At 39.4% G+C, this 26941-nt stretch overlaps 3 protein-coding genes across 12 annotated transcripts; 1 reads left to right on the top strand and 2 right to left on the bottom strand.

The window, feature by feature from the left end:
- Nucleotides 1-4210: 4210 nt before the first annotated feature.
- vgll1 (vestigial like family member 1) lies at nt 4211-7444 on the bottom strand. 2 transcript variants are annotated; one of them, XM_008327679.2, is made up of 4 exons: nt 7113-7444; nt 6579-6778; nt 6137-6499; nt 4211-6046 (listed from the first exon to the last, which is right to left on the bottom strand). In XM_008327679.2, exons 2-4 carry the CDS (start codon nt 6766-6768, stop codon nt 6009-6011), a joined length of 591 nt encoding a protein of 196 aa, XP_008325901.1. In that variant the 5' UTR covers nt 6769-6778; nt 7113-7444; the 3' UTR covers nt 4211-6008. The 2 variants fall into 2 exon arrangements, with proteins under 2 accessions (XP_008325901.1, XP_008325899.1); XM_008327677.2 differs by having other exon boundaries at nt 7140-7444.
- A 114-nt stretch (nt 7445-7558) lies between these two features.
- LOC103391473 (adhesion G-protein coupled receptor G6-like) lies at nt 7559-17689 on the bottom strand. Of its 5 annotated transcripts, none has more exons than XM_025063305.1 (23): nt 16606-17689; nt 15981-16065; nt 15810-15911; nt 14784-14852; nt 13390-13475; nt 13236-13309; nt 13139-13166; nt 12991-13013; nt 12696-12838; nt 12491-12620; nt 11948-12054; nt 11641-11857; nt 11396-11561; nt 11158-11301; nt 10940-11062; nt 10787-10832; nt 10590-10693; nt 9580-9701; nt 9233-9501; nt 9035-9131; nt 8529-8803; nt 7960-8061; nt 7559-7869 (listed from the first exon to the last, which is right to left on the bottom strand). In XM_025063305.1, the coding sequence occupies exons 2-23, from the start codon at nt 16036-16038 to the stop codon at nt 7751-7753; spliced, it is 2604 nt and encodes an 867-aa protein (XP_024919073.1). In that variant the 5' UTR covers nt 16039-16065; nt 16606-17689; the 3' UTR covers nt 7559-7750. The 5 variants fall into 5 exon arrangements, 4 of the variants coding, with proteins under 4 accessions (XP_024919073.1, XP_024919072.1, XP_024919074.1 ...); XM_025063304.1 differs by having other exon boundaries at nt 15981-16062; XM_025063306.1 differs by lacking the exon at nt 16606-17689 and having other exon boundaries at nt 9233-9435; nt 15981-16578.
- Nucleotides 17690-18335: 646 nt separating this feature from the next.
- On the top strand, nt 18336-26911 carry map7d3 (MAP7 domain containing 3). 5 transcript variants are annotated; one of them, XM_025063003.1, is made up of 16 exons: nt 18336-18487; nt 20570-20671; nt 20759-20839; nt 20936-21099; nt 21989-22100; nt 22206-22322; nt 22406-22504; nt 23863-24002; nt 24219-24352; nt 24430-24629; nt 24844-25114; nt 25198-25414; nt 25567-25620; nt 25686-25743; nt 25828-25960; nt 26058-26911. In XM_025063003.1, exons 4-16 carry the CDS (start codon nt 20956-20958, stop codon nt 26275-26277), a joined length of 1899 nt encoding a protein of 632 aa, XP_024918771.1. In that variant the 5' UTR covers nt 18336-18487; nt 20570-20671; nt 20759-20839; nt 20936-20955; the 3' UTR covers nt 26278-26911. The 5 variants fall into 5 exon arrangements, 4 of the variants coding, with proteins under 4 accessions (XP_024918771.1, XP_016894822.1, XP_024918770.1 ...); XM_017039333.2 differs by lacking the exon at nt 18336-18487 and adding an exon at nt 19327-19468 and having other exon boundaries at nt 22206-22310; XM_025063002.1 differs by lacking the exon at nt 18336-18487 and adding an exon at nt 19327-19468 and having other exon boundaries at nt 24847-25114.
- Nucleotides 26912-26941: the final 30 nt, after the last annotated feature.

Here is a 26941-nt window from a genome sequence, read left to right as displayed (position 1 = left end):
GACACAGTTACCAGCAAAAAAAACAGCTGGTAGTTTCAGGTAAAATCAGGCATTCAAGAGGAGGAAAGATTTAGAAACATACATTTGTGTTTTGACTACAGGATGCAGTTTGTCAGTAATGATGGAAAATTCACTAAGAGGAGAACTGGCTGCTGTAACTCAAAATATATTTTCTTTAAAACCTAACATAATATCAAACAAAGTGTAGCCCTGGACATTTTCTGTGTTACCTTTAAAAAGAAAATTACGAAAATAACTTATAATCATCCATCTGATCTGTGAGAAACTTAATTTGCAAACATAATGCTGAAAACATTTATTTAAAATGGTCAGACTAACTTTGCTTTATATTTAGCTGCTGCTTTGCTAACTTACAAACTACTACAAACAACAACAGCTCCAACAAAGCTAAAAGTCACCCTTGATATTTCCATTAAAATGGAGGAAAAATCACATTTTGGCCATAGAACATTATAGCAAAAAATATAACCTGTCATGGCCTGAAGAGGTCAGCACTGAGGAAACAACAGACTAAAAACCTGGGAATTCTTAGTCAGGGAGAAGATGTAAGAAAGTCAAACTTCAAAACTTCAGAGGAAGAAAAGCACCTGGATGAACAAGAACCTTCACAGACATTTTACAACGCCACAAATTAACATACAAACTTAAAGAAAAGAATGAAAACAGGGTTAGGTTTAACTTAACCAAAGAAGCTAATCAGGCCAGGAAACAGAGGGAAAAGGACATAACTAACACACATAAGAACTGAACAGAACAGCCAAACGGCAGAATGGCACCTACCTGAACCTCCACAGAGAACCTCGCCAGGAAGCCTTAAGAGAGAGAAGTGAGCCATTTGGAGGCCTTATATACTACACCTAGGTAAGGGGGCAGGGTTAGGGAGGGTTAAGGGATGAGCTAGGGGAGGGGCTAAGGGAGGAACTAGGAGAGGCTAACTGAGATGTGTGTACAACCTTCACTACACTAAGAACTAAAAACAGAATCTTATTCTGGGATGTCAAAAATGACAATAAGGACTTACTTGACTATGACTTCCATGAAAATATAAAATAAAAGTAGTGGCTCCAATTTTAATCTTAGACCCTAAAGGGTGTGACTACAATTAAATCATCTGTTTACTCAGGAATCACAACTATGAACAATATAGATCATCAATAAAACATTAAATAATCATTAATTATATAATACTGCCCTCCATATTCTAGATAGATTTTATGATTATTTTTTTATTATGGATACAATTACCATAAATGGTCCAAGGTTGGAATAAATACATTTAGTTACAGAAATTACAATTCAGTTTATCCAGATTGAACCCTTGGATTGATCATATTATTACGAGATTCAACATGAATTGTTGATTAAATACTTAAACCGTTAGTGCTTTATTTTGGCACTGTCTCAGGAACTAGATTTGTAACTTACTGTATTTGTTACTGATACTACTACAGTTTGAAGATACTATATCTTCAAACTGTAGTAGTTTGAAGATACTATATCTTGAACTGAACGGATTACATAGTAGTTTAATGTACAACTCAGAATTCACATGAACTGAGGAATAACTGTGAGGCTGCAGTAGGAAAGGAAAAGGAAAGGAAAGTGAACTCCTTGTCATTGTGACATTGTGACACACACCACTGCACACAATTAAATGTGACCTCTGCATTTAACCCATCACCAAAGTGAACAGTGGGCAGCATTAAGGGCCCGGGTAGCAGGGTTTAGGGATGGTGCCATGCTCAGAGCACCTCAGTGGTAACTGGTAACAGATGGTGGATTCGAACCTGAAACCTTCTGGACTTCAGTAGAGACAGGATCCAGTTGATCTGACGGAGCAGCGGGACAGAGAAGAACACGGCTCCACTTGTAAATAAATGGTTCTACTTGTCATACAGAACAGTTTAATAAACACCATGTAGGAAAAATCTTTAAATGCAACACACCTGCTGATTAGAGTGGTGTCCTTATGGTAGGTGCATATGTTAGGAGCTCTGTCATTAATTAATTTGATTATATTGATTTTATAATTAACTATACTGTTATTTATTTGATATTTGTTTTGATTTTTTCAGTGTCAGACCGTGTGTGTGTGTGTGTGTGTGTGTTGCTACAGATTGGACTGACAGTTTTCACTTTTCACAGTCAGTTCAATCTGATGGTTTACCGCAGTTATTTAATACAACGCAAAGAGAATACTGCTGCCACAAATACACGAACATGTTTTGTTTTTTTTAAGATTATTTTAACACGATGATTTCTGTAATGTTTTACTTGAATATCAACGAAATGAATTAAGACTTATTGGGTTAAGAAATGCAGCTGAGCCATAGGTCCCCAACTCCTGCTCATAGGGTGGGAAATCCTAACCCTAACTTTAACCCTAATATTAATCCTAACCAAATCCTTACAACTGCAGTAATAGAAATGGACAAGTCATGTTAAGATCAACAGTAAACAGAAGTTAAACGTATACAGTGAATTCTTCTCCAACAAAATGTTTTCAGGAGAAAAAAAAACCCATTGGTTTTCCAGTATCATCATCATCATCAGGTCTGTCCTTCATTTTCTTCAATGTGTGCTACTGGTTTCAGTATATTTAATACATCAGTGCAGGACCAGAGGTGAAAGACACAGCTTTGTTGTGTGGTTTGGTTTCTCAGGCTGAGAGTCTGGTTAGATCAGAAGGGACAAACAAACTGCTGCTACACTGTCAGCTCCACAACAGTTAACTAACATAATATGACAGACACAGTTACCAGCAAAAAAAACAGCTGGTAGTTTCAGGTAAAATCAGGCATTCAAGAGGAGGAAAGATTTAGAAACATACATTTGTGTTTTGACTACAGGATGCAGTTTGTCAGTAATGATGGAAAATTCACTAAGAGGAGAACTGGCTGCTGTAACTCAAAATATATTTTCTTTAAAACCTAACATAATATCAAACAAAGTGTAGCCCTGGACATTTTCTGTGTTACCTTTAAAAAGAAAATTACGAAAATAACTTATAATCATCCATCTGATCTGTGAGAAACTTAATTTGCAAACATAATGCTGAAAACATTTATTTAAAATGGTCAGACTAACTTTGCTTTATATTTAGCTGCTGCTTTGCTAACTTACAAACTACTACAAACAACAACAGCTCCAACAAAGCTAAAAGTCACCCTTGATATTTCCATTAAAATGGAGGAAAAATCACATTTTGGCCATAGAACATTATAGCAAAAAATATAACCTGTCATGGCCTGAAGAGGTCAGCACTGAGGAAACAACAGACTAAAAACCTGGGAATTCTTAGTCAGGGAGAAGATGTAAGAAAGTCAAACTTCAAAACTTCAGAGGAAGAAAAGCACCTGGATGAACAAGAACCTTCACAGACATTTCTCTCATTAGTGGTTAGGGTTAGAACAGGAATGTTTTTCAATTTTCACCATAAGAAATGAATCAAATACACAAGTAAAGCAATCAGAGATTCATCGGGTGAAAAAAACACTGTTAAAACACTTAGAGATCTGACCTTTTACTTCAGGCCTCAGCAACTTCCTCTACAGGATGTACATTTGGAACGCTTTCAAGAGGAGCAGCAACAATAAAAATACCTTTTAATCGTCCTGATGTTTTGGTTCCATTGCCAAGTAACAACATGAAAAAAAACACACAGAGCTGTGGTTGTTGGTCAACAACAACAGTCAGAAGAAGAAATAAAAACAACAACCGCAAAACATTTGATCCAACAGTGTTCTACTGGAGCAGTTTCACCTTGAAAAAGTCAGTGAAGTAACACCAAGAACTAAGACATTTGTCCATGTTGGACCAAAGGTTTTAGTCTTCTCCTGTACACACTCTACCTAATGAAAACATGTGGAGTTGACAAGTCACTGAAATCACTGAAAATTAAATAGTGTTCTCCCCTGGATGTCGAATTATTAAATTATTTTAATATTGATAAGAACATTTGTAATCATTATATGCAATGCTGTGAAAAAGTCCAATAAAACCTGACAAGAAACAGAATCACTAATTAAGAGCAGATGTTTGAAATGAACATCACAAATATCTTTTGTAAAACTGCATTTTTTTAGTTACACTTCAAATATTAAAGAATTATTTTATTCCTTTGTGTGTGTGTGTGTGTGTTAGTTATTGATTTTTTTAGCTTTTGTATTTTTCATATTTTTATTTTTTATAATTAGATTTCTAACAGCAGTTGGTCATAGAAAAAAAGGTGAACAGCCTCCACAGTATCAATCAATCAATCAATTAATCAGTAATAAATCAAATTGATACAATCAACAAAATTAAACAGCTTTTTTCTACATTTCCTACTGTTAAAATTCATGTTTACTTAGTTATTTATCCATAGAATTTCTTGTAAATTAACATAAATTTACATAAACCAGAGTGTTGGTCAATAAAAGTTTTCACAGTAACAAAAAAGAATTTGCACAGTTTATCAGCATACAAACGTTGGTATCACTTCAGAGTAGAGGCTCATAACACTCACTTGTAAAAAGTTTCTAAAGTAGTTCCACTAAAACAGAGAGTCCTGACCCCTGATCCCTGACTGGCTCATTCAGTACTGCACCCAGATAATATTTTTTGGGCCAAGGGACAAGAGAAAGGTTTATAGAACTTTTTTGCACTTTATTTATCAGTGTAAACGATGATGATACCATGAGAGAAACACTGCGTAAAAGTCTTTGAAGAGTTTCTTTGAGAAGAGGAAGCAGCCAATAGGAGAAGACCAACCTTCAGCTTTTAAAGTAGGGGTCGGGAATCATACTTTAAAAAGTGTTATTGTCAGAGCCATACAATATAAATATATAATATATTTTACTTCTGAATACTAAAGTAAATATTTTTAATCAAGAGTATAATAAGTCTCTGAAGTATTAAAAAGTTATTAAAGTTATTTACAAAATGAATAACGTTGTTATACTACCCAATACTTGAAGAAAGGAAGGATAGGAAAGTAAAATAAAATACCATTAATGCAACTTCTGGTACTTTATGGTTTTGATGTTATTGGCTCCAGCGCAAAAAAATAATAACATTAAAACATTAAAATGTGTAACAGAGTTCTAAATATATGGTTCCACTTGTCATACAGAACAGCTTAATAAACACCATGAAGAAAAAAAATCGGTAATTAAATGCAACACACCTGCTGATTAGAGTGGTGTCCTTATAGTAACAGGTTAGGAGCTCTGTCATTAATTAATTTGATTTTTCATTTTATCATTAACTGTACTGTTATTTATTTGATATTTTCAGTGTCAGACCTATGTGTGTGTGTGTTGTTACAGAATGGACTGACTGTGTTTTCACTTTTCATAAGAGAAAAAAAAAGATGATGTACTAAGCTGATGGTTTTACCAGTTATTTAACACAACGCAAAGAGATTACGCTGCTGCCACAAATACACAAAAAAAATTATTGCTTATTGTGTTAAGAAATGCAGCTGAGATTTATCTGAGAGCCAGATGCATCAAATGAGCCACATCTGGCTCGCGAGCCATAGGTTCCCAAACCCTGATTTAAAAGATACTTGATCCTACTCAAAGTAAGTAATAGTAAAATAGTACTTTATCACTGCTGATGACAAACCCTCTTTGTATAATATAAGATGCTCAGTGTTATGGTTTCAATATCAATCTGATTATTTATTTTCTTCTGTTTTTCATAATGAAACTGGTTCTTGGAGTAAAAGGTTGGGGGCATCTAACGTAAAAAATAATAATAATTAGGTCCTCCAACAGAAAGCGCAGTGAAAGAGTCAGAGCTGAAGAACAGGTTTGAACAAGTGTTGTTCTCATTTATACAGGCTGAAGGTCTGAGTTCATTCTTCCTTTTCATTTCTCGTACAGTACCAGATATTAATCCGGAAGCTTTACAGCCCAGATTTATCCATTGTTTTCAGTGGTTCTGATATAACCACTTGATGGTCTTGACTGCCGTACTAGCCCTCTCTTCAGTACCAGCATTCAGTACCAGTACAGGTCCTTTTTGTCCAGATGTCGTTCTGATCCACACAAAATGACAATTACTGATTTCTTACAGTCGCAGAGCAAAAATAAAAAGTAAGGAGAACAATATTGACCAGAGCACTTACCGGGTTCAAATCCCACTGCAGGATCAACAGGGTCTCTGAATCCTGCAGGCACCGTCCAGCTGGACAGCAGTTCTGGTTTGGAGCTGGAAGCTATGCTAGGCCCCATCTCAGCCCTGTCACTGTGCAGCAGGTTGAGCAGGGATGTAGCATATTGTTGGCCTGTGAGGCTCAATCCTTCTGTGGACAAGGAATACGCAATAGAGGGCAAACCTGGTCCATCTCCTGGTCTGGTTGGGAATGAGTGCCAAGAACTGTGGGGTGTGTCATCTTCAGGGTTAAAGGTCAAAAGACGACCTGGTCCTGGAGGATCGTGGGACTCTGTGAAGGTACTGACAGCAGCCCCCTGACAAGGACTTATGTCCTCTGCAGAGGACAGTAAGTGAGTTGACATCATCAGGATGGAGACATTATGTGACATCACTCATGACACTCACTCACTCACCAACTTTAATCATTTTTCGGATCTTCTTTGTCTTTCCCATCGGAGGTTTGGCCTTGCAGACTTTACTGAGGGCACGGCTGAAATGAGCGTCCACCATGGCGTTAATGTCGCCCTGGAAATAAGTCAGGATGACGCAGCGTGAATGCTCCTCCACCTTCACGGCCCTGGGGCTGTCGTTTACGTCCTCCATGGGTGAGAGACTGACAACAGTCGTGGAACGTTGTCAAAAGGAACCGTGATAAAAAATAAATAAATTTAAAAAAAACTAGGGGGAAAAAGTAACAATGAGAATGTACATATGGATGAATTTGTTATGATTGAAGAATTTTAAGGAATGAATTTTAAATGAAAAATATACAAATCAACAGAATATTTTTGTTATTATTTTACTGTGTTATTAACATGATGTTCTTTAGAATCAAATTTTCAAAAAATAAGGGTTAGTCTTAGGTATGAAAACATCTTAAAGAATAATTTATAAAATGCAAAGAAAATTGTAAAAATCATAGTGAATGAAAATGAAAATGTACTTACATATGTAGTTTAGATTGTGTTCCTTACCTTAACTGACTAATGGGTCACAACACACAAATCTTTAACGTTTTCAGTGGAGTCATCAGAAAGAGAAAAAGGACTAAGAAAAAAAATTAAAATTAAAAAAAGTATTTTTCTCCTGGACCAAGGACTCTGCTACTGCTACTGGCCAATCCTTGTTGAAATGAGGGTGTGTAAAGCTTCATCCTCACAGACAGTTATGAAGAAAATGCCGTTGAGCTTGTTTTCCCTGAAAGTGAACGACGCCTCATTAAAACATTCTGTACTTTGTTGGATAAATTCAAACCTTAGAGTGATCACTGTGATGCTTTTAATTAAACTAAACCAATGGGAAAGTTTTTTTTACAAAATTATTTATGAAGACGCCGTTAACACACTGTAATAAAAAGCAGTGCTAAAATACACACACACATATATCATATAACCCATGTTTCTCATATTTCTTTATTTTTCATAAACAATTAACAAGCACCAACAAAATATATGATATGCCTTTCATTATATGGTTTAAAAACAGCCCATTATGACAATGAAAGTTTGATTTCTGAGGCGCTCAGAAAAGTTAGACTGCTTTATAAAACGGAACAATTATGCTCTCTACTGGTGATGATTTGTAATTACTGACAGCCTGCGGAAGACTTTGACATAGTTCTGCTGGTGCTGTTTTGAGAAGCAAGCCAATCAGAGTGTATGAGGTCTTTCTTCAACCCTCCCACTGTCACTGAACGACTCCAGTCTGAAAAGCACAGGTAGAAAAAGAAAAATTCAATTTGTTTAACTCTTAAGATCCCACCTGAGGCCAAATGACACTAAGAAGAACACTGACCTGAGTCAGCGTCGAGTCGGAAACGTCCAACACACAAGTGGATTCTCCACTGTTTCCTCACTGATTCCTTCATTAAACAGTGAAAAAAAAACACAAAGAACCCTAAGAACGAATCAGAGAAAAAGGTATTAGTGTCATTGTTAATCACACTCAGTTTATCAGTTTATTTTAAAACAAATTCTACAGGAGTCATGTCACTATTATACAAAGTCAGAGGTTACTCCTGATGTTGTATTGTTCAATGATCATGCAATATGCAATTTCTGTGGGTGAAGGTTCACTAACAGTACTCCTACCAGACATCATTCGTTTTGATTATTTTTCAAATCACACTTATTAAACTTTAAAGAAACTACAATCTATCAGAGGACACAAATGATGTAAAAATCTAAAAAAAGGAGGTTATTTAATATAATTATTTATTTAATATAATATATTTAATATTTAATACAATAATCAAAAAGTGTTAATTCCAAAATAATTTATAGAAAAATAATAATTTAAGAAAAACATTCAAATTAGCACAGACTAGTAGGCAACTACACAGATGAGGGATATTTTATTATTACCTTGTAAAGTGTTGAAGATGGAGAAGAGATACATCAGGACGACCTGCCCTGGTCCGAAGGAGAAGAAGCCCATGGACCAGGTCAGACCCAGGAGAACAGTGAGACTGGCCACTGCCCTTAGGTCCTGAAGAGGACTGTTTCCCAAAGGTTTTTTGTTCCTCATCCGTCTGATCTGGATCAGCACCACCACAAAGACGGAGATGTTGCATAACAAGATCAGAAGAACAAAGGTCACCACCGTCACGTAGAACACCACATCATCTGTCAGCCAGCAGCTGGAGGAAGAGAAGCACTGTCTAAATAGTTATTATTTTAATTCATATCAGGCTTAAGGGACACAGGTCAGAGGTTAGTGTTAAACATTTTCAGACTCTCTCAATAACTACCCCTATAGGTGGTTGGTAAGGTTACTTTTACTAAGGCGCTAATGAAAACCTTAACCTTTGATTTTCAGCATTTAATCCCACTTAAAATCAGGACAAGAGGTTTTAGAGTTGAGTTCTTACAAAGACTCAGTGGACAGAGGTACGTCATCGCCCGCTACGTCTCCATAAGCATCTTTGTCTATTACCAGGACCAGGAAGACCACCACCAAAGGGAGACCTGTTCAAATGCCAATTTATACATATTTGTTTAAAAGGGTAATAAGTCAAATCTTTTATTAAGAGTGCACTGGTTTGTGACTCCATTATCAGCCAGCTTACCCCATCCTACAGCACTGAACTTCAGGATGTAGGAAGGAACATGCCTGTTGAAAACCTTAACCAATGCCAGGTACATATGCACACCCTCCAGGCCCATCCAGGTGAAAGAAGCCAATAGGAAGTAGTGGAGCGTTGCAGCTGTGGTGATACACAGGCTGTAGTCAGAGAAGGAGGAGAGCCAGGAGTCCAGGAGGAAGACCAGACTCAGACCCAGCAGAGCAGACGACAGATGGATGAGGATCTGAGAGGGATAATCCTGCCGCACTTTTCTATCATACAGCAACACAATGTATATACGCATTGGGTTTTAAAGGTTAGACTTAAGGGTCTGGTTAGGGTACACTTACTCAAAGGCAAGGTGAGTGATAAGAGTGATGCCCAGAAAGATGGAGGAAATTCCACAACCAAGATATGTGATAAGGGTTAAAATGTAACTGTGTTCATCACTGATCGGAGTCCTAGACACATCCTGGAGAAAGAAAAGAGAGGGAAATAACCACAATTATATTGTTCCTTCAACAACTTATGTAGGGTTCAGAATAAAAATAAACCTAGAGTCCTAGAGAGTAAACAGACTTGTTTGAAGAAACGAGACCCCGAAAAAGGTCCAGTAAACATCATCCAAGCACACATATGTGTTTTCTACTGTTAATGGACGGTCCTTACAAAACACAACAAGCTGTGTCATATGTCATTTAATTATTACATACATATTGTCAAAGTTAGTTTTATAAGTTTATGACTGTATTTATTTATTTTTGGTGACACATCATTAGGTCTTTTCCCTCTTCACAAAAAATAAAAACAAAACACAGAAAAAGAAAATCAAACTAAACCACAGCCAGCCAGATAAAATCAGGAAAAGCAATACGATAAAAGTACATAGCGGCCAAATGGACAGTTTGAAGCTGCTCTGTTGATTTGCTAGAAAGACAGGTAAAAAGGGTTGTTTCAATAATCCAGGTGTGATGAAGTAAAATGGTTTCTGTATCTTTAAAACTTAACATTGGTCGAATCGGGGAAAGTTCCTGAGTCAATAAAAACAGTTTTACAACAGTTTCATGACAGGCTACTAAAACTAAAAGATGGGATAGGACAGGAGTTTTGTAGTCAGATCACTGAGTGCTGGTAGTCATTGTGACTTGAAGTTCCTGGGGCCAAAAACAAGAATTATGGACTTTAATTGTTGACTTTGATTTTCAAAATAATAACAAACTCTAACCCTTGTTTTGGGCCCAGTGGTTGTTTAAGATCCAGATAAGAAGACAAGATGCTTGGGGTTGTTAGCAGAGTGAGGTTTGGTGAGGACTAACTCAACTTCCTGCCACTGATAGAAATAGTCAAGTCAACATCTCACCAGAAGAACAGCAAAGTGTGTGAGATGATCACAGAGACAGGTTGTCTGATGAGGAGAAACAGACTGGGTCTCACAGCCAGAACTCATCCAACCACCACTGCCACCTGCATAACACACACACACAATACACAATGACAGCAACGTACTCAGTCATATGATCATCATCATGTGCATAGTAGAAGTAAAAACAAACTCACCGTGTTTTTGAAAATCCCAAAATACACACTGGACTTTGTCATTGGGCTTTAACAGAGACAAAGAGGAACATACTCTGTCACCAACACACACTCTGTGACCAACACATACTCTGTGACCAACACACACTCTGTGACCACCACACACTGTGTCACCTGTTTAACCTTGTGATGTCTGAAGGTCACAGCTACTGGTTCCGTCAGATGACTGACTGGACTGTATCTGACACTGGCTGAAATCACATACGTGCTTAAAGTGCTGCTACCGTTGTCTTGTTCCTGTTTTTGAAAAAAGTAGTAACCAAATTAATTTTATTATTTAAATAAATACTTTTTTAATTGTGTTGTTCTTACCAAGACTAAAGTGAGATTACCTGAAAAAGGTCATAAGTTCCATAGAACTGAAAGTTAACACGGGTTCTGTTCTCAGTGAAGAACCATTGTAAGGCAACAGGAACAGAAATGGTTGCATCAGCATCAGGAAATAGATCAGATGAAAAAGTCTGGTTCACAAAAGTCTTTCAAAAAATACCAGAAGTAATAATTAAAATATATACACTATATTTTTTTTTCATGTTGGTGTTTTTTCAACTTTAATAAAATTCTTTTTACCTTTGGAACCATCGAAGGTGAATCTAAAGAAACACCAAATGTAAGACCTTTAAAATTTTCAGCTTGGACATTGACCATTGAAAGAGCCACAGAGGGCGCTGTTAAACTTTCAGACTCTCCAGAGAAAATCAGATTCTCTTCGAGTCTTTCCGTCAAATGGAGGAACCTTTTGTGATAAACAAAAGAAAGTAATGTAAAAATACAACCACAAAAAAATTACAAAATTTACTAAATAAAAAACAGACATGTTGGACAATGGTGTCAGGTCAGTTTGGGACAGCATAAGATCAGATATGATGCTGGTTATTTCAGACCCCACATTAGCATTGACGGCACTGACGTTCACAACTTCGTGCAGCTTGTTTATCACAGAAACTAGTTCAGGGGAACTGAGTTCTGAAGAGTTTCCTAAATGAACTTTCACCAGGTCCTGGATGATCTCAACAACTTCAGCTGCATTTCCTGAAGAAATTTGTGGTGTTGATGCTCCAGGTTAGGTTCAGTACTTTTATGGAGGAAAATGAACACCAGTTTCAAATAGTCTTTACTTACCATCAGTGACTGTAATGTTGTCCAGGTCTGAAAAAGACATCAGTTTGTAACATCTGCTGAAATCAGGCTTGGCCCACATGGTAGTGTCCGTTTTAAAGTTTATCTCACTGAAAAAAATGAAATGAAAGGCATCAGATCAAAATAAAAAATATTTTATTTAACCAGATAAAAAAGTCATAAAAAGAGTAGGAGTAATAATGAGAACCAGTGTGATACCAGGTGTGATAACAGGTGAGATAACAACAGTAAAAACTAAATTATAGGTGATGTGACAAATGGAGTTGCATTACCAAAAATATGAGGGAATAACAAGAGTGACAACAAGAGAAGACTAGAATAATAACTACAGTAACAACAATCACAATCATAACAAATAATGCATTTTAAAAAAGGTTCAAAAGGGTAAACCTTGATAAGATGACTTTATTTTATTATTAAACACCTCCATAACTTTACTACATTATTGCTAACCAATAACATTTGTTTTTTGATCATGTTGTGTTCCAATTCTATTCATCAACAGCCATAATCCCAGACTCTTACCAAAGCCTGTAGGCTCGTTCTGCTGCTGGCTTTTTGCAGACCATGACTTGTATGACATGTGGAAAGGTTTCAGGCCAAGTGTAGTCTCCATAGATTGTTGACACTTTTGACTCTAAACAGTTTTTGGGCACTAAAAAGATAGGAATAACAAAGGGTGATATGGTTTCTTTTGTGACATGTCATTAATGTGTTTAATTGTACTTACGTATGTGCTGGATCTCCACAATTATTGCTTCAATAACAATGGAACAGTTTTCATACTTTGAACTTAACGTAAGATTGATGAAAGCCATTGTTTCTTCAATGCTTTTTTGGTTGAACTCCTGAACATGGAAGGAACAGTTATATCTGCCAATGATATAAGGTGACGTGACGTCAACGTTAGGATAAAGAAGGACAGAAGTACAGAGAAGAACACCAAATAGAAGATGTTCAAAGACCAACAAAACAATAAATTATCATGATTATTAATATTTTTAACATTTTTGGTTGCCACCTACTCTTTCCATTGTTCTTCCAAAATCTAAAAGCAAATAAACAGTGACAGTTGGTGAATTTGGAATATTAGTATCTCAGATGCTCTTTTCAGGCAATTTAGGAATCATAATTAAATTGTTAAATTTAATAACTTATGGAAGAGTTACTCACTGTCTTTTCATCGATTCTATTCATGATCCTAAGAAAAAAAAGATTAATGTGAAACTGTTACAGCTTTGACATTCTTTTTGTTCTGTTCTTCCATTACCTCTTGTCATCGTTGTCTTTTATGACCAGATTCAGAACCAACATGTTTCTGCTTTTCTCCAGGCTCTCTGTCACCTGGGTTAAGAGTAGAAACGTGTACTTCTAAAAGCATTTCAAAAAATGTATTTAAGTAAAAAAGAGGTCAACATTTTTACCCATGTTTTAATGACATGTGTGGGACTTGAAGTTGTTCCAGTCATGTGTAAGAGCAATTCAACTCTGAAGAAATTGTCTGGTTGATCTGAAGAGACAGAGGATATGAGCACAGCTTTAGAGTTTATCTGTGAGTTTATTTAAGTCACATCTGTAAATCAGGCTGCATTTCACTTCAGACAAATGTCTTTAGTTACAACCAAGGTTATAATAGTTCTGGATCATCCATTACAGTTTTTTTGTTTGTTTTTGTTTTGCTTTGACTATTGTGGTTAGTTAGTTGAATTAGTTTTAAGGGTGAGTTATTAGTTTTAGTGAAGTGAACATTGTCCAATCAGGTCTCCTCAGCAGCCCTAAGGACTAATGAAATGACCTTTCCTATTTATAGCTTCATTTTTTATTCACTTTTGTTGATCTTTTTTGTTAGATATAATTATTTTCTGTTTGAACCTGTTCACAAAATACTGCTGAAAAGGTTTGAATCAGCAATCATCCTGTGAAAACACATCCCAGTGGGTCTGCTTCACTCCTCTGGATCAACAAATCCTGTTAAATGATTATAGGAATTTTTCTTCAGTGTTAAATAAAAAGGACAACAGTGTTACAGATGTCAGAGACAAGACTTGGAAATAAATAGATGAGAGAGTGAAGGAGTGAGTGTTGATTAGAAAGTTCTTGATCCTGGTTAATGACACAACTCAGTCTGTCACATGATTCATACATATCAGATGAAGACAAATACAAAAACATAGAACAAACAGGAAGAAGGTAGAACTTCTGCACCACACACTGGGAGGTTCTGCTGGTTCTGCTTCATGTCACTCAGAGGATGTATGTATCATCCTCTGGGGGGCACTCTGTCATCATATCTGTGGCTGTGTCTATGAAGGAAACATCTCTTTAAATGTGTGATTTAAAGATGTGTAGTCTGTTGAGGTTTGTATTTATTCAAAAGTCTCTTTGCTGATGTGTTGCAGTAGTGATGGATGTTTAAAAAAGACCGCAGGGGCACGGACAAGAAGAAGTACCACAGAGGCAGGTTCTATAAAGACACTGCCACCTTTTGCCAACATCTATTGTCGCCATTCTGCCAAGTATCGAAATGAGCGAAGGCCTACTGTATACAACAACTGACGAGAAGTGAAGTGTCGTATAGCGCTGCCAGTTCACGTAACACTGCTAAATCGATTTGATGCAAAAGAGAATTTTTATCTATAACTTCACTTCTTTTTAATTACTTTTGTAAACACACAATATGATTTCAGTAAGTTGATGTTTTTCCTTTTAATGGTCCTTTTTTATTTTTCATTCGTTTTCGTTAACAATAATAACCGTTGTTACAACAGTGGTTTCTGTGGTGCCCCATATTTTTGGGACAATTGTCAACTATACTGACCTGCTGTGTTAGGGTTTTTTCTGGACTTGTTCTCAGCACGAGCCACAGGAACTCGAATTTGTTGTGTGTCTTTAAAGAGAGAAAAATAGTCACACGAAAACCAACAAAACTATGTAAATAAAAAATGCATACACCTGGAAAAACAAAAACCCTCCATTAAATAATCCACTCATTTTAAGAGAGTGACACTTTGACCAAGAGGCAATGTCTCTGTCATTGCTGTGGAACCCCAGGGTTCAGCTCCTGGCCAAGATCAAATCCTGGTTAGGGAGGTTGGTATCTTCCAGTGGACTCACCACCCACAGAAGGGTTCAGGGGGGGGGGTTGGTACAGTGCATTGAAATTTGGTGGTGAATGCTGCCCCCGCGACCCAGTAATGGATAGAGTGGATGAAAATGGATGGATTGATGGATTTTAAGGGAAAGTTCAACAGTACAAAAATCCAACAAATGCTGTGGATAATCATGTAGAATAACTGTGATTTCAATCATTTTGATGAGGATATAATCCATCTACTTTTTCTTTTCAATCGAGCAGCATTTAAAGAATAAATCTTGATTTTACCACAGTGCGGATTTTCGTTTGGCCACCAGGAGGCAGTCGTGTTTCCACTGGCATACATCCCAACCCACCACGTCTCCATCTGCACAACTCTTTAGCTCTTCAGAACTCCATTCTTTGGACCACATTCCAAACAGACCTTCTCCCCACCCCCACACACCTTCCGTTCTCTAGCTGCAGTGTCCTATTGTGGTCCATGTAGTGGGAAACCCCTAGTGTCCTTTCAGGGGCAGTTGATGGGGCAGGCTTAGTTTCACAGGGGCCTGGTCCAGAATGCTTCCATTATTGTAGGACTTCACTCATCAACTTTCATTCGATCATTTGAGACAGATTGAGTGACACTGATGCAATTTCACTTCCCACTCTAGGCTGCGCCCGTCTCCTAATAGCCACACTGATAGCTAGAAACTGGTTCCCTTAATTTAGCAGCTGTGTGTTTTAGTAATATGCAAACAGTCAACTCACTGAGAGACGGCTTTCCTGGGTCTCCTTGTAGCTGCCACAGACACGGACGACCACTGAACTGGACTGTTTTACCCCACGGGCTGGAACCAGCAGCAGCAGAGGCTGAAGTACAAGATGGATCATTTAACTCTGTGATTTTTGTCAATTATTTTGAAATAATTCAAGACCTACCAGAGCTCAGGAGAAATGTTAAACACAAAGAAATGCTGAGTCTGTCCAAAGAGTCCATGACTTGAAGAGTAAACAGTTGGATCTGCTAAAAGTTGACAGCGTTAGAAAATGTTCAACGTTCACTAGTGGTCGAAGAACTGGCCAACATTGACCAGGAACTTGTTCTGTTGTTCGTGTTGCTGTGAAAACCTTTCCACACCTTCCTGTGTTTCTGCTGTTACTTATTAATCACTGCCAATAAACACAACCATCCACAGTGATAACGTTAACAACATGAACCTTGAGAACAAAACCTTTGGAAGGGAATAAAGTTAAAATGATTCTCTCACTAACATATTTATCAGTTGTTCAGGTATCACTCCTGCAGGACGACTGGTCACATGACAGTTGAAGAATACCTCTAGGTGGCAATGTTTGAATCAATCTCAGTATTATTTTTGTTTTTTGCCTCCCTCACCCTGATAAGTGGTCTGAGATTATTGTTATATCTCAGCGTAATGCCTCCCAAAGGTTAAAGGTTATGCGTTTAAATTAAAAATACTCGGATTATTCTACCTTATAATAATATTAATAACAATTACCTAAAGTAGAACCTGAAGCTAATGTTCCAGTGTTGTGATCTCACCTTACGTCTTATTCAGATCATGGGATTGATGCACTCGACTAGGACTCAGTCCAAGGCTCTGATGTACTAAATGTGCGTAGATTTCATCGTGAAAAAGGGTGTACGCAAAAATCCAGAAACTGTCGTGGGTACGTAGGTAGTAAATCCAACGTTTCGTTTGTACATACCAATCAATGTGGGATTTCCATACCACGCCTCAACATACATATGCAAATATATTTAAATGAATGATCTGCAGGCGAATTCATCATGAGGACATGAAAAAAATTGTATACTAAAGCCGAACTATAGGTCCTACTCAGTGAGGTGGAGAAGCGGCGAGGTGTGTTATCTGGTCACTTGTCCGCAGGTGTAAATATTGTAATGCCCCTGCGACGATATTAAGTCCACACTTACCGCCGTGCTTCACTCTCTCTCACTCTCTCACTTTCAGCCACACAGTATCACCACACCTCCTCACTCGCGGAACTATTAACCCTTTCAAACCACGAACATAACGATATGCCTATTAAAATATGAAAATGCATGTGTGTGTTTGTGTGTGAGGCCGTAAACGCCGTTGGTCGTGGCACCGCACACACATAAAGGCAAAAAAGAAATGGTCCGAGATCACATATCACATCACATATAATTTGCACATTGATGGAATGGACATTAAATCCTCGCGTTCCCTAAATCCACGCTCCCGTCTAATTGCGGGATGTTCTAACAACACTATGCCGCTGCAATTGTTAATAACTTTTCTTCAACACTTGTGGCATTCTTTCACATCCACCCATACAACTGCAAACCCGATTTTGAGTTCATCGTTCATAAGTGCGTCTCTGATGTGCACATCACTCTGATGACTACTTGTTTTTGTTTTGTTTTTACATTATTAGCAGTTTCCCAGTTCGCTAAAGGCTGACAGCTGTAGAACCGTGCGTACGGCAGCTCTGGCGCTGTCGTGAGGACCGCACATTTCAACAATCATTTCAATTTTGAGACGTCTGAACGTGAGCGTAAAAAAGGGTGTAAGCAACTTTTTTTGTGCCTACGCAACTCGACTCACAACCCCGCCTCGAGTCACCGAACACATCCAGGGTTTCCAGGACCTTTTTCAGCACCTGCGGACCTCCACCTACACCCTGCTGCCTCAGCTGGCCCAGGCTGATGCTCTGTGACCCAGTCCTGAAGTGGTACCAGAATTTATAGTACTGTGGTCATCAAGCTCCGTCTAGGTCAGGGGTGTCAAACTCATTTCACATCGCGGACCACATACGACCCCTAGGAAGACGTCGCGGGCCGGACCATTAAAATTATAGCATACTTAGCTAGAAATAACCAAAATATCATGTATTTCCTTTGTTTTGGTGTAAAGAAGCACAAGAACATTATGAAATTTGAAATTTAACTTAAAATTTATTGAATAACACTTTTACAAAACATTTCACAAAATTGCACAAACTTTAACAAGTAACTGGTGTTGAATATTATAGTAATGAACTTTATGATTAATTAGACTTATAAAGAAAGACCAACATTAAACTGCACATTTTTTAAAATCACCACAGTAAGTATTAATTTTCACAGACAACGTTGTGGGTGACCTGATAGATTAGATAGAAAGATGAAGAACCTCACAGACTAGTCAGTAACAAAGACACAAATAGAAAATATGTGTTTGCTTCTGATGAACCAAACAGGAGCCGGGTCAATGAAAGTGACGTGACACCAGCTGCTGCTGTTTCCTGTTTACAAGAGAAGATGGAGCCTGTGGCTCAAACATGTGAGACGCAGCAGGACAGAGGAGACAGTGTTCACACACACACACATACAGAAACAATGTTCATCTAGCGCTGAGAGAACCAGTTACTGTCCTACACTGGAGAACCTATAATCGGTAAGCGACCATTTTATCTCATTTATTATTATTTACTGTTATTCCTTATATTCCATACCAACTCCAGAGAGAAAAAATACTAGCAATGATGAACGTGTTTGTTGGGACGTATTTATATTTATATTATTTATATATCCAAACCTGGTGTGTCAGTATTATATTTTTAAATTATTATAAAATCTACTTGGTTACAAGGTTTGTTTTTTTTATTATATACATAGTTCGTGCAAACTAGTATGTTGGTCGACCTGCTATTGAAATACATTTACAGATTTACAGCTCTAGGGGGAGACATCGACAGACACGGCACACTTTAGATCGTGTAGTAGACAGATTCATCACTAGTCGAATACCACATAATTACGCCTCTTGTACTTGACCTGAGTTACGAATCGCAAATAAATGAATGGATAAGTGAATGTAAGAAAGACAGAAAACAGCTGTGATTTTCTCAATGCAGACATTGTCAAGTGAGATTTAAAGAGATTCGGAAGAAGGCAACTGGAATGGTATGTTTTCGTAAACTTTACTTCTAATCCAAGAAGCTTCTCCACTTCATCTCAGATCCGAGTGTTTAGTATGTAATAAAATAAAAATAAATATCAAAGTTCAGAGGTAACCAACAGTCACCTCAACTTTTTCGGAGTGTGTGAGAAACTTCCATGCGGTGGAAGTTTTTTTCACTGCTATATATGGCTTCGTTTTCTTTCCATTTAGCTGTACTGTTTTAGTAGTTATGCGCTTCGTTTAAATGTTATTTTATTTAATGTAGGGTTTTGTTGTTGCCAAGTGAGGTGCAGCATGGGCGGTTTTGGTTAGAAGGTGAAGCGAGAGTCCGAGTGAGATGTCGTTTGCTCATAAAAGTCTCCGGAGGCCACGTCACTCTTTTTTCTTCCCCTCGCGCCCGTGTTTGTGAAAGTTTAGAAATGGCGGAAACAACAGGCTCTTCTCCTTCTCTCAGAGGTTTACGGGCTCAAATTGGTGAGTTCTGGCTTCGTGGTTCCGTTCTTATTCCATGACTCGGGATGAACGATATTTCAAACCGGCAAATTTACGGTTTGTATAGGTATCCGTTTGTCCGTTTCTTAACCGGCGATGGAGGCGAAAATACATCTAAAAGTCTGTATTTTGCCTCAAGTTCGATTCCAAAACATTTCAGTTGTAATTTAAACGAACACGATCATTTAAAAATAATAAAACAATGTTTAAATTTAGCTCTGACGTAACACGGCGTGGATTTTGGGCGAAGAGAAAAAAATTCTCACAATGAATTCAGGAAGTGCGTCCCGTCTAAGTGGTCAGATCGATGTTCCATGTCCTATGTCTGATTTGTCTACAGTTGAGGAGGAACTAGAACCGTAGGTTTAAGTTCTGACGTTTTACCAGATGAGGTCCGAGATCAACATCTGTCAGTCATTGTGTATGTGAGAGAGAGATCATCTAAATTCCTCCACGTCTCCAGGATGAAGTTGTGTCTTTATCCTAGCCACTCTTTCAACAGCTGGGCTGTGCCTTTATCCTAACCCACTCTGTAAATACCTGGACTGAGGATTATTTTGCACGAATAGCTGTGGAGTATAATCCTACTCCTAGTGTATGTATAGTGTATCTGCATCAGCTGGGATCATTCTGTGTCACGTCTCACTTAGTAGTTGCTTATATTTATTGGCAGTTAGTGACTTTGACTTTTAAAGTTAAACAGAACAATAACATTAGTAAAGGTAGTCCATTGTCAGCTCATATAGCCAAAGGTTAACAAATGCTAATATATTCAAATGTTAAAGTAGCTAACAAGAGGATGAAGTAGCCACAAATGGGCAGTATGTTAACAACACTTACTCTATATTAGTAGTGTGTTAGTGTTACACTGGTACCTAAGGCACTAGTGACCTGTTAGCAGTGTGCTAGCACATCATACTTTTTTCTGAGATGGACAAGTCTCCACCTAGGCTAGTCTAGATTAGAGTAGAGTACGCTAAAATAGACTAGGTGAGGCTAGTTTAAACTACACTAGTCTACATTACACTGGTCTGTCAGAGACAGCAGGATGTTATTGTTAACATTTCTCTCTTCCTTACGTAGCTTCGGCTGCACAGGCCCAGGCCCAGGAACGACGCAGTTTGGCTACAAACACTTCCAGACAAACAAGCGAAGCAGCAGCTAAACCTCAAGGCTGCCAACCAGGTACCTGCAGCAGGGTGTGCTCACAGATTCACTTCCTCCTCATCTCTTCACTCTAACAGTGATTCTCTGTAATCTCTCTTTCTGCAGTCATCAACGGTGCCACCCTAAGAACAGACGATAGGTTGCGAGTGGCGAGGGAACGACGAGAGGAAGCTGACAGGCAACAAGGTAAAAAAACGTCAGCACAGCATAGATGAGTCACCTGTATTTATATTTAATGAGTAGTTGTTTTAGTGGTGACATTTTGGTCCTCACTGTGCTCAGCTGTCAGAGGGTCTCAGATCATGGAGAGGGATAGAAAAGCCAAAATGCAGGTTGAACGTCAGCTAGAAGAACGCCAAAAGAAGGTCGAGGAGCAGAGGAGGAAGGAGGAGCTAAGACGAGTGGCTGTGGAGGAGAAAAGGAGGCAAAAACAAGAGGAGGAAAAGGTTGGGTATTAACTTTCTGGACCTCTGGTCATGGATTCTTTTTCTCATGTAATGATAATGCTTGGTAACAGCAGCCTATAAGGTTGATGCTAAGTTTGCACACTTTGGTTTTATTACTAAACTACTATTTGCCTATTCATTTGTCAGACACTTATACTCTCAAAAGATTTATGCCTCGTGAATTTATTACAGAACACAATGACATATACCTTACCTTATATCAGTGTTGCTTTAACCAGGCATGTCCAAACAGCTCCACAAAGTCCCAGTGGCTGCAGGTTCTTTTCCCAATGAAGCAGCAGCACACCGTCAAGACACACAGTCTTTAATCACCTCGTCTCAGTCTTCAGACAGCTGATTGGTCAAACTGTGCGCTCTTGGTTGATTGGAACAAAAACCTGTAGCCATACAGCCCTTTGAAGAATGACTTTAGACATGCCTGCTTTAAACAAATCTTTGTTTTGTATAAAACAATAATTGTCATTAGGCCTGTGTTTTGACATTTCCACTGTGGTCATTTTTAATAGTTCTATTCCTATATTCCATACGTGCATAGTCATAGAAAGTTGCTGCCAAGTCATGGAAAAGTCATTGAATTAGTTGGTGAAAAAGTTAATGAACGGTGAAGCTGTCCCACAGTGGACAATAATTGATGACCTCCAGTCAACAGCAGCCATCAGGGCAGATCAACAGCACCACCTGTTGATGCTGTGTGATGATGGAAAATTGTGGGTAAAAGTCCACTGTCATTAACACTGCAGTGTCACCTGGAGGTGACCACGAGAACTGCCAAAATGTTTTGGTTTTTTTCTGTAGAACGGGGAAAAACAAGTTGTCGTTTAGAAGGTGGTGGTAACAACACCTTCTCTGTCTCCTCCTCCTTCTGAAGGAACATTATGAAGCAGTAATGCGGCGTTCAATGGAGAGGAGTCAGAGGTCAGAGCAGCGACAGAAGAGATGGTCATGGGGAGGAGGCTCCCCCCACTCCAATGGTTCCACAGGTACATGATTAGGCCCACGCTATGACAACAGCAACAACATCTTCTCCTTCATCAGCTGCTCTCCACTGTTTGTTGTTCTTTGACACCTGGTTCTCCCCTCCCTAGAAAAACGCTCCTCATCTTCCGTAAGCCTGAAACAGTTGAGCGATGGAACAATTAGCAAACGCCTCTCGTCCTCTTCTGCTGCTCTTCCCAAGTCCCCTGAACAAAGTAAAGCCTCCGGTGTGTCCCCCACACCCTCATTATTGGTCAACACCATGGTGCCTTTACTGCTGGATTCATTCCACTCTTCCACATTTTTTCAGGTCGTACAATGAAAACAAGAAGTTCTTCCCTGACACGAGTAAGTGTGGGCAGAGCCCAGATGTCTGCCCATCCTGATGTGGAAATGCCAAAGGATGAAGGTGTTGATCACCAACCAATCAGTTGGGCTTTTTTCTTCTTCTCCTGTCACTTTTCTTCTCAGTCCCAATCGTTATAAATGTGTGCTTCTAGTAAACAACTTTCTGTGGTAACTAAACTTTGTTAACAGGAATTAGTTAACGCAATACTCTGGGTCTCAAACCATGTGACCAGATAAAGTCCTGCTCACCCCCATGTGTCTTTGTCGTCCTTCTGTGAACCCACGTTTTGTCCTGTCATTTCTCCAACCGTTAACCAACCTCCAACCCTAAACATAATGTGAGCCTCATCTTAGACAAAAAGCATCAAAATACTTGAGAACAGAGGCAGAATTTTGGAATTGAACCAGAGACCTCTTCTCAAGGTCAGACACTACACAGACAGCGCTTCATACTTGCCAAACCCACCCTTACTGCCAACATTTTATCCATTTTCCTGAAAATGTTTTTCAAATTGAATCTTTTTGTTTTCACCATAAACCTTTTGATTCTTCTGTGTAAATTCCTGCGATCGCTCACCTGTAGGTTCTTAGTTCCACTATTTTGTGCTGTTCTAAATTGACAACACCGAGACACACTGAGGCGAGGTTGTCCAACTTCAATATCCCATCTTCTTAACCAACCTTGAAAAAAACAAAGACAGACTGCTGAGGCTAATGCTAACTTTTAGCACTTGTCCTGTTGGTTTAATGTCTCTGACCCACCCTGACCCTCGGCCTTTCCCTTCTATTGTTTGGGCTGCTGTAGCTTACTGGCCACCGGGGTGCAGCACTGCAGACGGCGGGCTCTGTAGTTGCATGTTCACCCCCACCCAGGCTTCACTAGCTAGGAGCAAGAGCACTGCTGCCCTGTCCACTGAGGGAACCAATGCTCCAGGTAACCTCCGCCCAGGAGACCCTAATGAACACCAACCATGGGGTCCCATATTTTTAGAAAGATGGAGCCTGTCTGTTTCAGACCTACATCAGCCCAGGTCTTTACAATGGTGGAGTCCTAGCAGTGTTACCAAACAGGGAAAGTTGACTCACGTGACAGCTGTTGACTTTCCGTAAACGAGGACCAAACACAAACGTGTATTCTGTTTGTCCAGGTTCTCTGGTCTGCGATTAGAGAGATGTGATTTGTGACAGTGACTATCAGTTATTGTTACTTACCACAGCGTCACCTTTGCTTATTTTTCTAACACTAATGTGACCTGTGTATGCAGTGTCTTTTGTGGTTTTTTTGACGATTTTGTTGTCCTGGGTTTCCTTCTCAGTTCTTGTTCGTCTGCTGTGGGTTTAAATCTTTTTAACTTAACAGTTTTGTTTCTTTTCTTGCTCCATTATGGCTGTTTATCAAACCACCGTTACCTTCACCAGAGTTCCACCAGTGCCCTCGGTCAGCCTTGGCCACGCCCATTCATCTGCCACCTCGGGGGCCACTGCGTAGCCGGAGCAGCGACCGACAGAAGAGTGGCATTATCTGTGCTTCAGCTGATGTGGCTCTAGACCAATCATTGGTAAGAACACGAGAACCAGTAACAAAAGTAAATGTTTTTTGTAAACAACATGAAACCATATATTTTGTTCACATTGTTGTAAATGTCATTCCTACTAATATAATATGGTCTTAATTGTAAACTATCCTATAGTTTACAACCAACCCACTAATGTCATGTCCTAGCACACACTAACACGCTAGCACGTTGTCTAATTTACTCTCTGTAAATCTACAGAAGGAAAAACCTCTGGTGTCCCTTGGTCAAAAACGCCCTGTTTCCCCATCTACCACCTCCCTGGGGCGGAACCGGTCACCCTCCCCAACCCCCAAAATGGCACCAAAGAGAACTACATCCCCAGCTGCAGTGAAGTAAAAACTCATGGTTTCTAATTTTGTTTTTAATAAATAATACATATTTTTTTAACTTCCCTACTTTCCCCTGACAGACAGATGTCAAGATCACGCCCCCCATCACCTGCTGCAGTCAAACAGCGCCCCCCATCCCCTCACTCTACTTCCACCAAAACCCTGCCCATCCAGAAACTACCTCTGACTCCAACTGGAGCCATGACTCTGCGAAAGAGAGACTCTAAGTCCAGAGACACAGTTCCAGTCCAGACAGAGTCCAGAACCAAAGAAAAGGAGGGTGAGAACGGTTCCACAGCTCTTCATAGAACTGTTGTTGGAACTGTTGACAACGATCAGAACAGCTAAAGAAGAACAGAAGCTAATTAGCAGGGGTTAGCCTAGCCTAGCTTGGGTGAACACAGATTCTGAGTAGTCTCTGCAGCAGAAGTAATGTCACCCCCTTATGGAGAAAATATCTGGGTGTTAGGTCCTGAAGGTTTCTGTTCTCTCAGCAGGGACCAACTCTGCTGCTGAGGCAACAAAGATCCTGGCCCAGAACCGAAGACTGATGAGGGAACAGAAGGAGGAACAGCAGAGGCTCCAGAGAGAGGAGGAGGAGAAGCAGCAGCAGAGGCTTCAGAAGGAGGAGGAGGAGAAGCAGCAGAGGCTTCAGGAGGAGGAGGAGGAGAAGCAGCAGAGGCTTCAGAAGGAGGAGGAGGAGAAGCAGCAGAGCGTTCAGAAGGAGGAGGAGAAGCAGCAGAGCGTTCAGCGGGAGGAGGAGAGGTGAAGATCAACCACATTTTTATAACATGTTTATCAGAAAGGTGACTTCATGATGGTGTCCCTCTGGTCCGACCTTGATTCAGGCTTGAGGAGGAACTGCTGCAACAGGAGGGGGTGGAGAGGAGGCTGAGAGAACAAGAAGAAGTTGGACTGGCAGAAGAAGAAGCCATGAGGCGAGCAGAGCTTCAAAAGGAACGAGTAGAGGCCGAGACAAAGGCTCAAGAGGAGGCGCAGAGAGTCAGAGAGGAGAGGAACCGGATCATGGAACAGAACCAGCAAGAGCGCTTGGAGAGAAGGAAGGTGAGGAGGTCATAGATAACTGTTATATTAGAATATATCAAATGTATTAATCATCATCATGAGTTATCGTCTTAATATTTTACTACTAAAATAATTTGTACTAGTAAAGAAGAAGTTATCATTTTGATGGTTTTATCCATGGTGTCTTTCAGAGAATTGAGGAGATCATGAGGAGGACCAGGAAAGGAGAGTCCAACGATGTAAAGGTGAGGTTGAGGAGGCGAAATATCCTACTGTCCTTAGGAAACTCATGTTTATTTCTGTTGTGCAGAGGGAAGAAGATGAAGAAAGAAGTTCTGAGGAGAACAGGGAACATAGCAATCTTCAGCGTGAGTTCTTCTTCTTTACAGATTTCACTTCCTGTAAAACTTTCACTGAACTTACTTTTGTTGACATCACTGCAATGTCTGAAGTGGACCAAGACAAGTGTGACCCATCTGCTGTGGAACACTTGGAAGAACCTGTGAATGGAACCACAGAAGAAGGTGAGACTGAGGAGAAAGAAAACCACAGTACAAAGAGCAAACAGTGCCATGAGCTCAGCAGGTAAATGAAAACCACAGCGTTCTCAGTCTCATCATGTCGACTCTCATGTTGTTTCTCTGGATCTAAGTCTGGAGTTCTGACTCTCTCTCCTCTTCAGTCCAGTTCCTAAAGATGCCTTCATTCATGACTCAGGTCTGAATGGAAAATCCAACCAGTGGAGCTTTGGAGAACTCATCGACGTCCACACCAGGACAGAAGACCAGAACCAGGTACGGATCAACCGGGAAGGGAGTGGAGGTGGGACCAAAGGAACCTTTGGAGATCCAGAGAACCTCATCAAGAACATGTGTTCTAAGCAGCCTTCAGAAGCTCTGTGAGGCCTAAGACCTTCAATGTTTGAAACGGCTCAGAAGTCAGCGGCGGCTGCTCCAAAGATCTTCTTGGTCCTGGTTGGACATCTAAAGCCATGTGAAGGAAAACTTTCACAGGACACCAATGTAACATTTCAGGGAAATTCCAAAGATTTCTTTAACATTGATTCCATTGACCTCTTCTGTGCGGGAGCTTTTTGTCTTGTCATAATTTATTCATGTTATTATTGTGGTTTGTGAAGTTCCTGCAAATGTTTGGTCCTCAGCTGAAGTTTGAGCTTAACCGAAGAAAACATTTCTAGACTTGTTTTGCAGAATCTAAATTATGGCCTTATCATTCTTGACTGTAAATAAACTTCATTATTTAGCACAAACTCCTGTAAAATTCCTTCATGTTACTGCCTCCTGCACTTGTTTATCTTGTGCCTCCAGAAGCAGCTAGGAGCTAACGTGGCATGTAAGCACTAATGTGTTGTTGACACTAGGTGCTGTTTTACTACGATGCCAGCTAGTGTTGTTTCAGCACAAGCTTAGTGTTATTATGTAAGCAGTGTTTAACCTCTAAGATGCTAGCTCCTAGCTGGCGTCTGAGTGGAGTTTGAGCATTGACGTTTCATCTCAAACTTTTCACTTATCTTGTGTTTATGCAAAAAAACATTTCTTAGTTGTA

The sequence above is a fragment of the Cynoglossus semilaevis genome, chromosome 15 (genome assembly GCF_000523025.1).
Source record: "Cynoglossus semilaevis isolate Cse_v1.0 chromosome 15, Cse_v1.0, whole genome shotgun sequence".
In the NCBI taxonomy this organism is placed as follows: domain Eukaryota; kingdom Metazoa; phylum Chordata; class Actinopteri; order Pleuronectiformes; family Cynoglossidae; genus Cynoglossus; species Cynoglossus semilaevis.
Note: the sequence above shows the minus strand (reverse complement) of the source record. Positions and strands in the feature narration are given on the sequence as shown.

Bases quoted from the DNA above. Each gene is read 5' to 3' on its own strand.
- LOC103391473 (XM_025063305.1), bottom strand. From the start codon at position 16,038: ATGGACTCTTTGGACAGACTCAGCATTTCTTTGTGTTTAACATTTCTC. The intron at 12,621-12,695 runs GTAAGTACAATT...CTATCTTTTTAG, and splicing joins TGTGGAGATCCAGCACATAC to TGCCCAAAAACTGTTTAGAG. The intron at 11,063-11,157 runs GTAATCTCACTT...TTTCAAAAACAG, and splicing joins GAACTTATGACCTTTTTCAG to GAACAAGACAACGGTAGCAG.
- vgll1 (XM_008327679.2), bottom strand. From the start codon at position 6,768: ATGGAGGACGTAAACGACAGCCCCAGGGCCGTGAAGGTGGAGGAGCAT. The intron at 6,500-6,578 runs GTGAGTGAGTGA...TGTCCTCTGCAG, and splicing joins CCGAAAAATGATTAAAGTTG to AGGACATAAGTCCTTGTCAG. The intron at 6,047-6,136 runs GTAAGTGCTCTG...TGTGTGGATCAG, and splicing joins TGCAGTGGGATTTGAACCCG to AACGACATCTGGACAAAAAG.
- map7d3 (XM_025063001.1), top strand. From the start codon at position 19,414: ATGGCGGAAACAACAGGCTCTTCTCCTTCTCTCAGAGGTTTACGGGCT. The intron at 22,505-23,862 runs GTGTTGATCACC...TACCTTCACCAG, and splicing joins GGAAATGCCAAAGGATGAAG to AGTTCCACCAGTGCCCTCGG. The intron at 25,621-25,685 runs GTGAGGTTGAGG...TCTGTTGTGCAG, and splicing joins GAGAGTCCAACGATGTAAAG to AGGGAAGAAGATGAAGAAAG.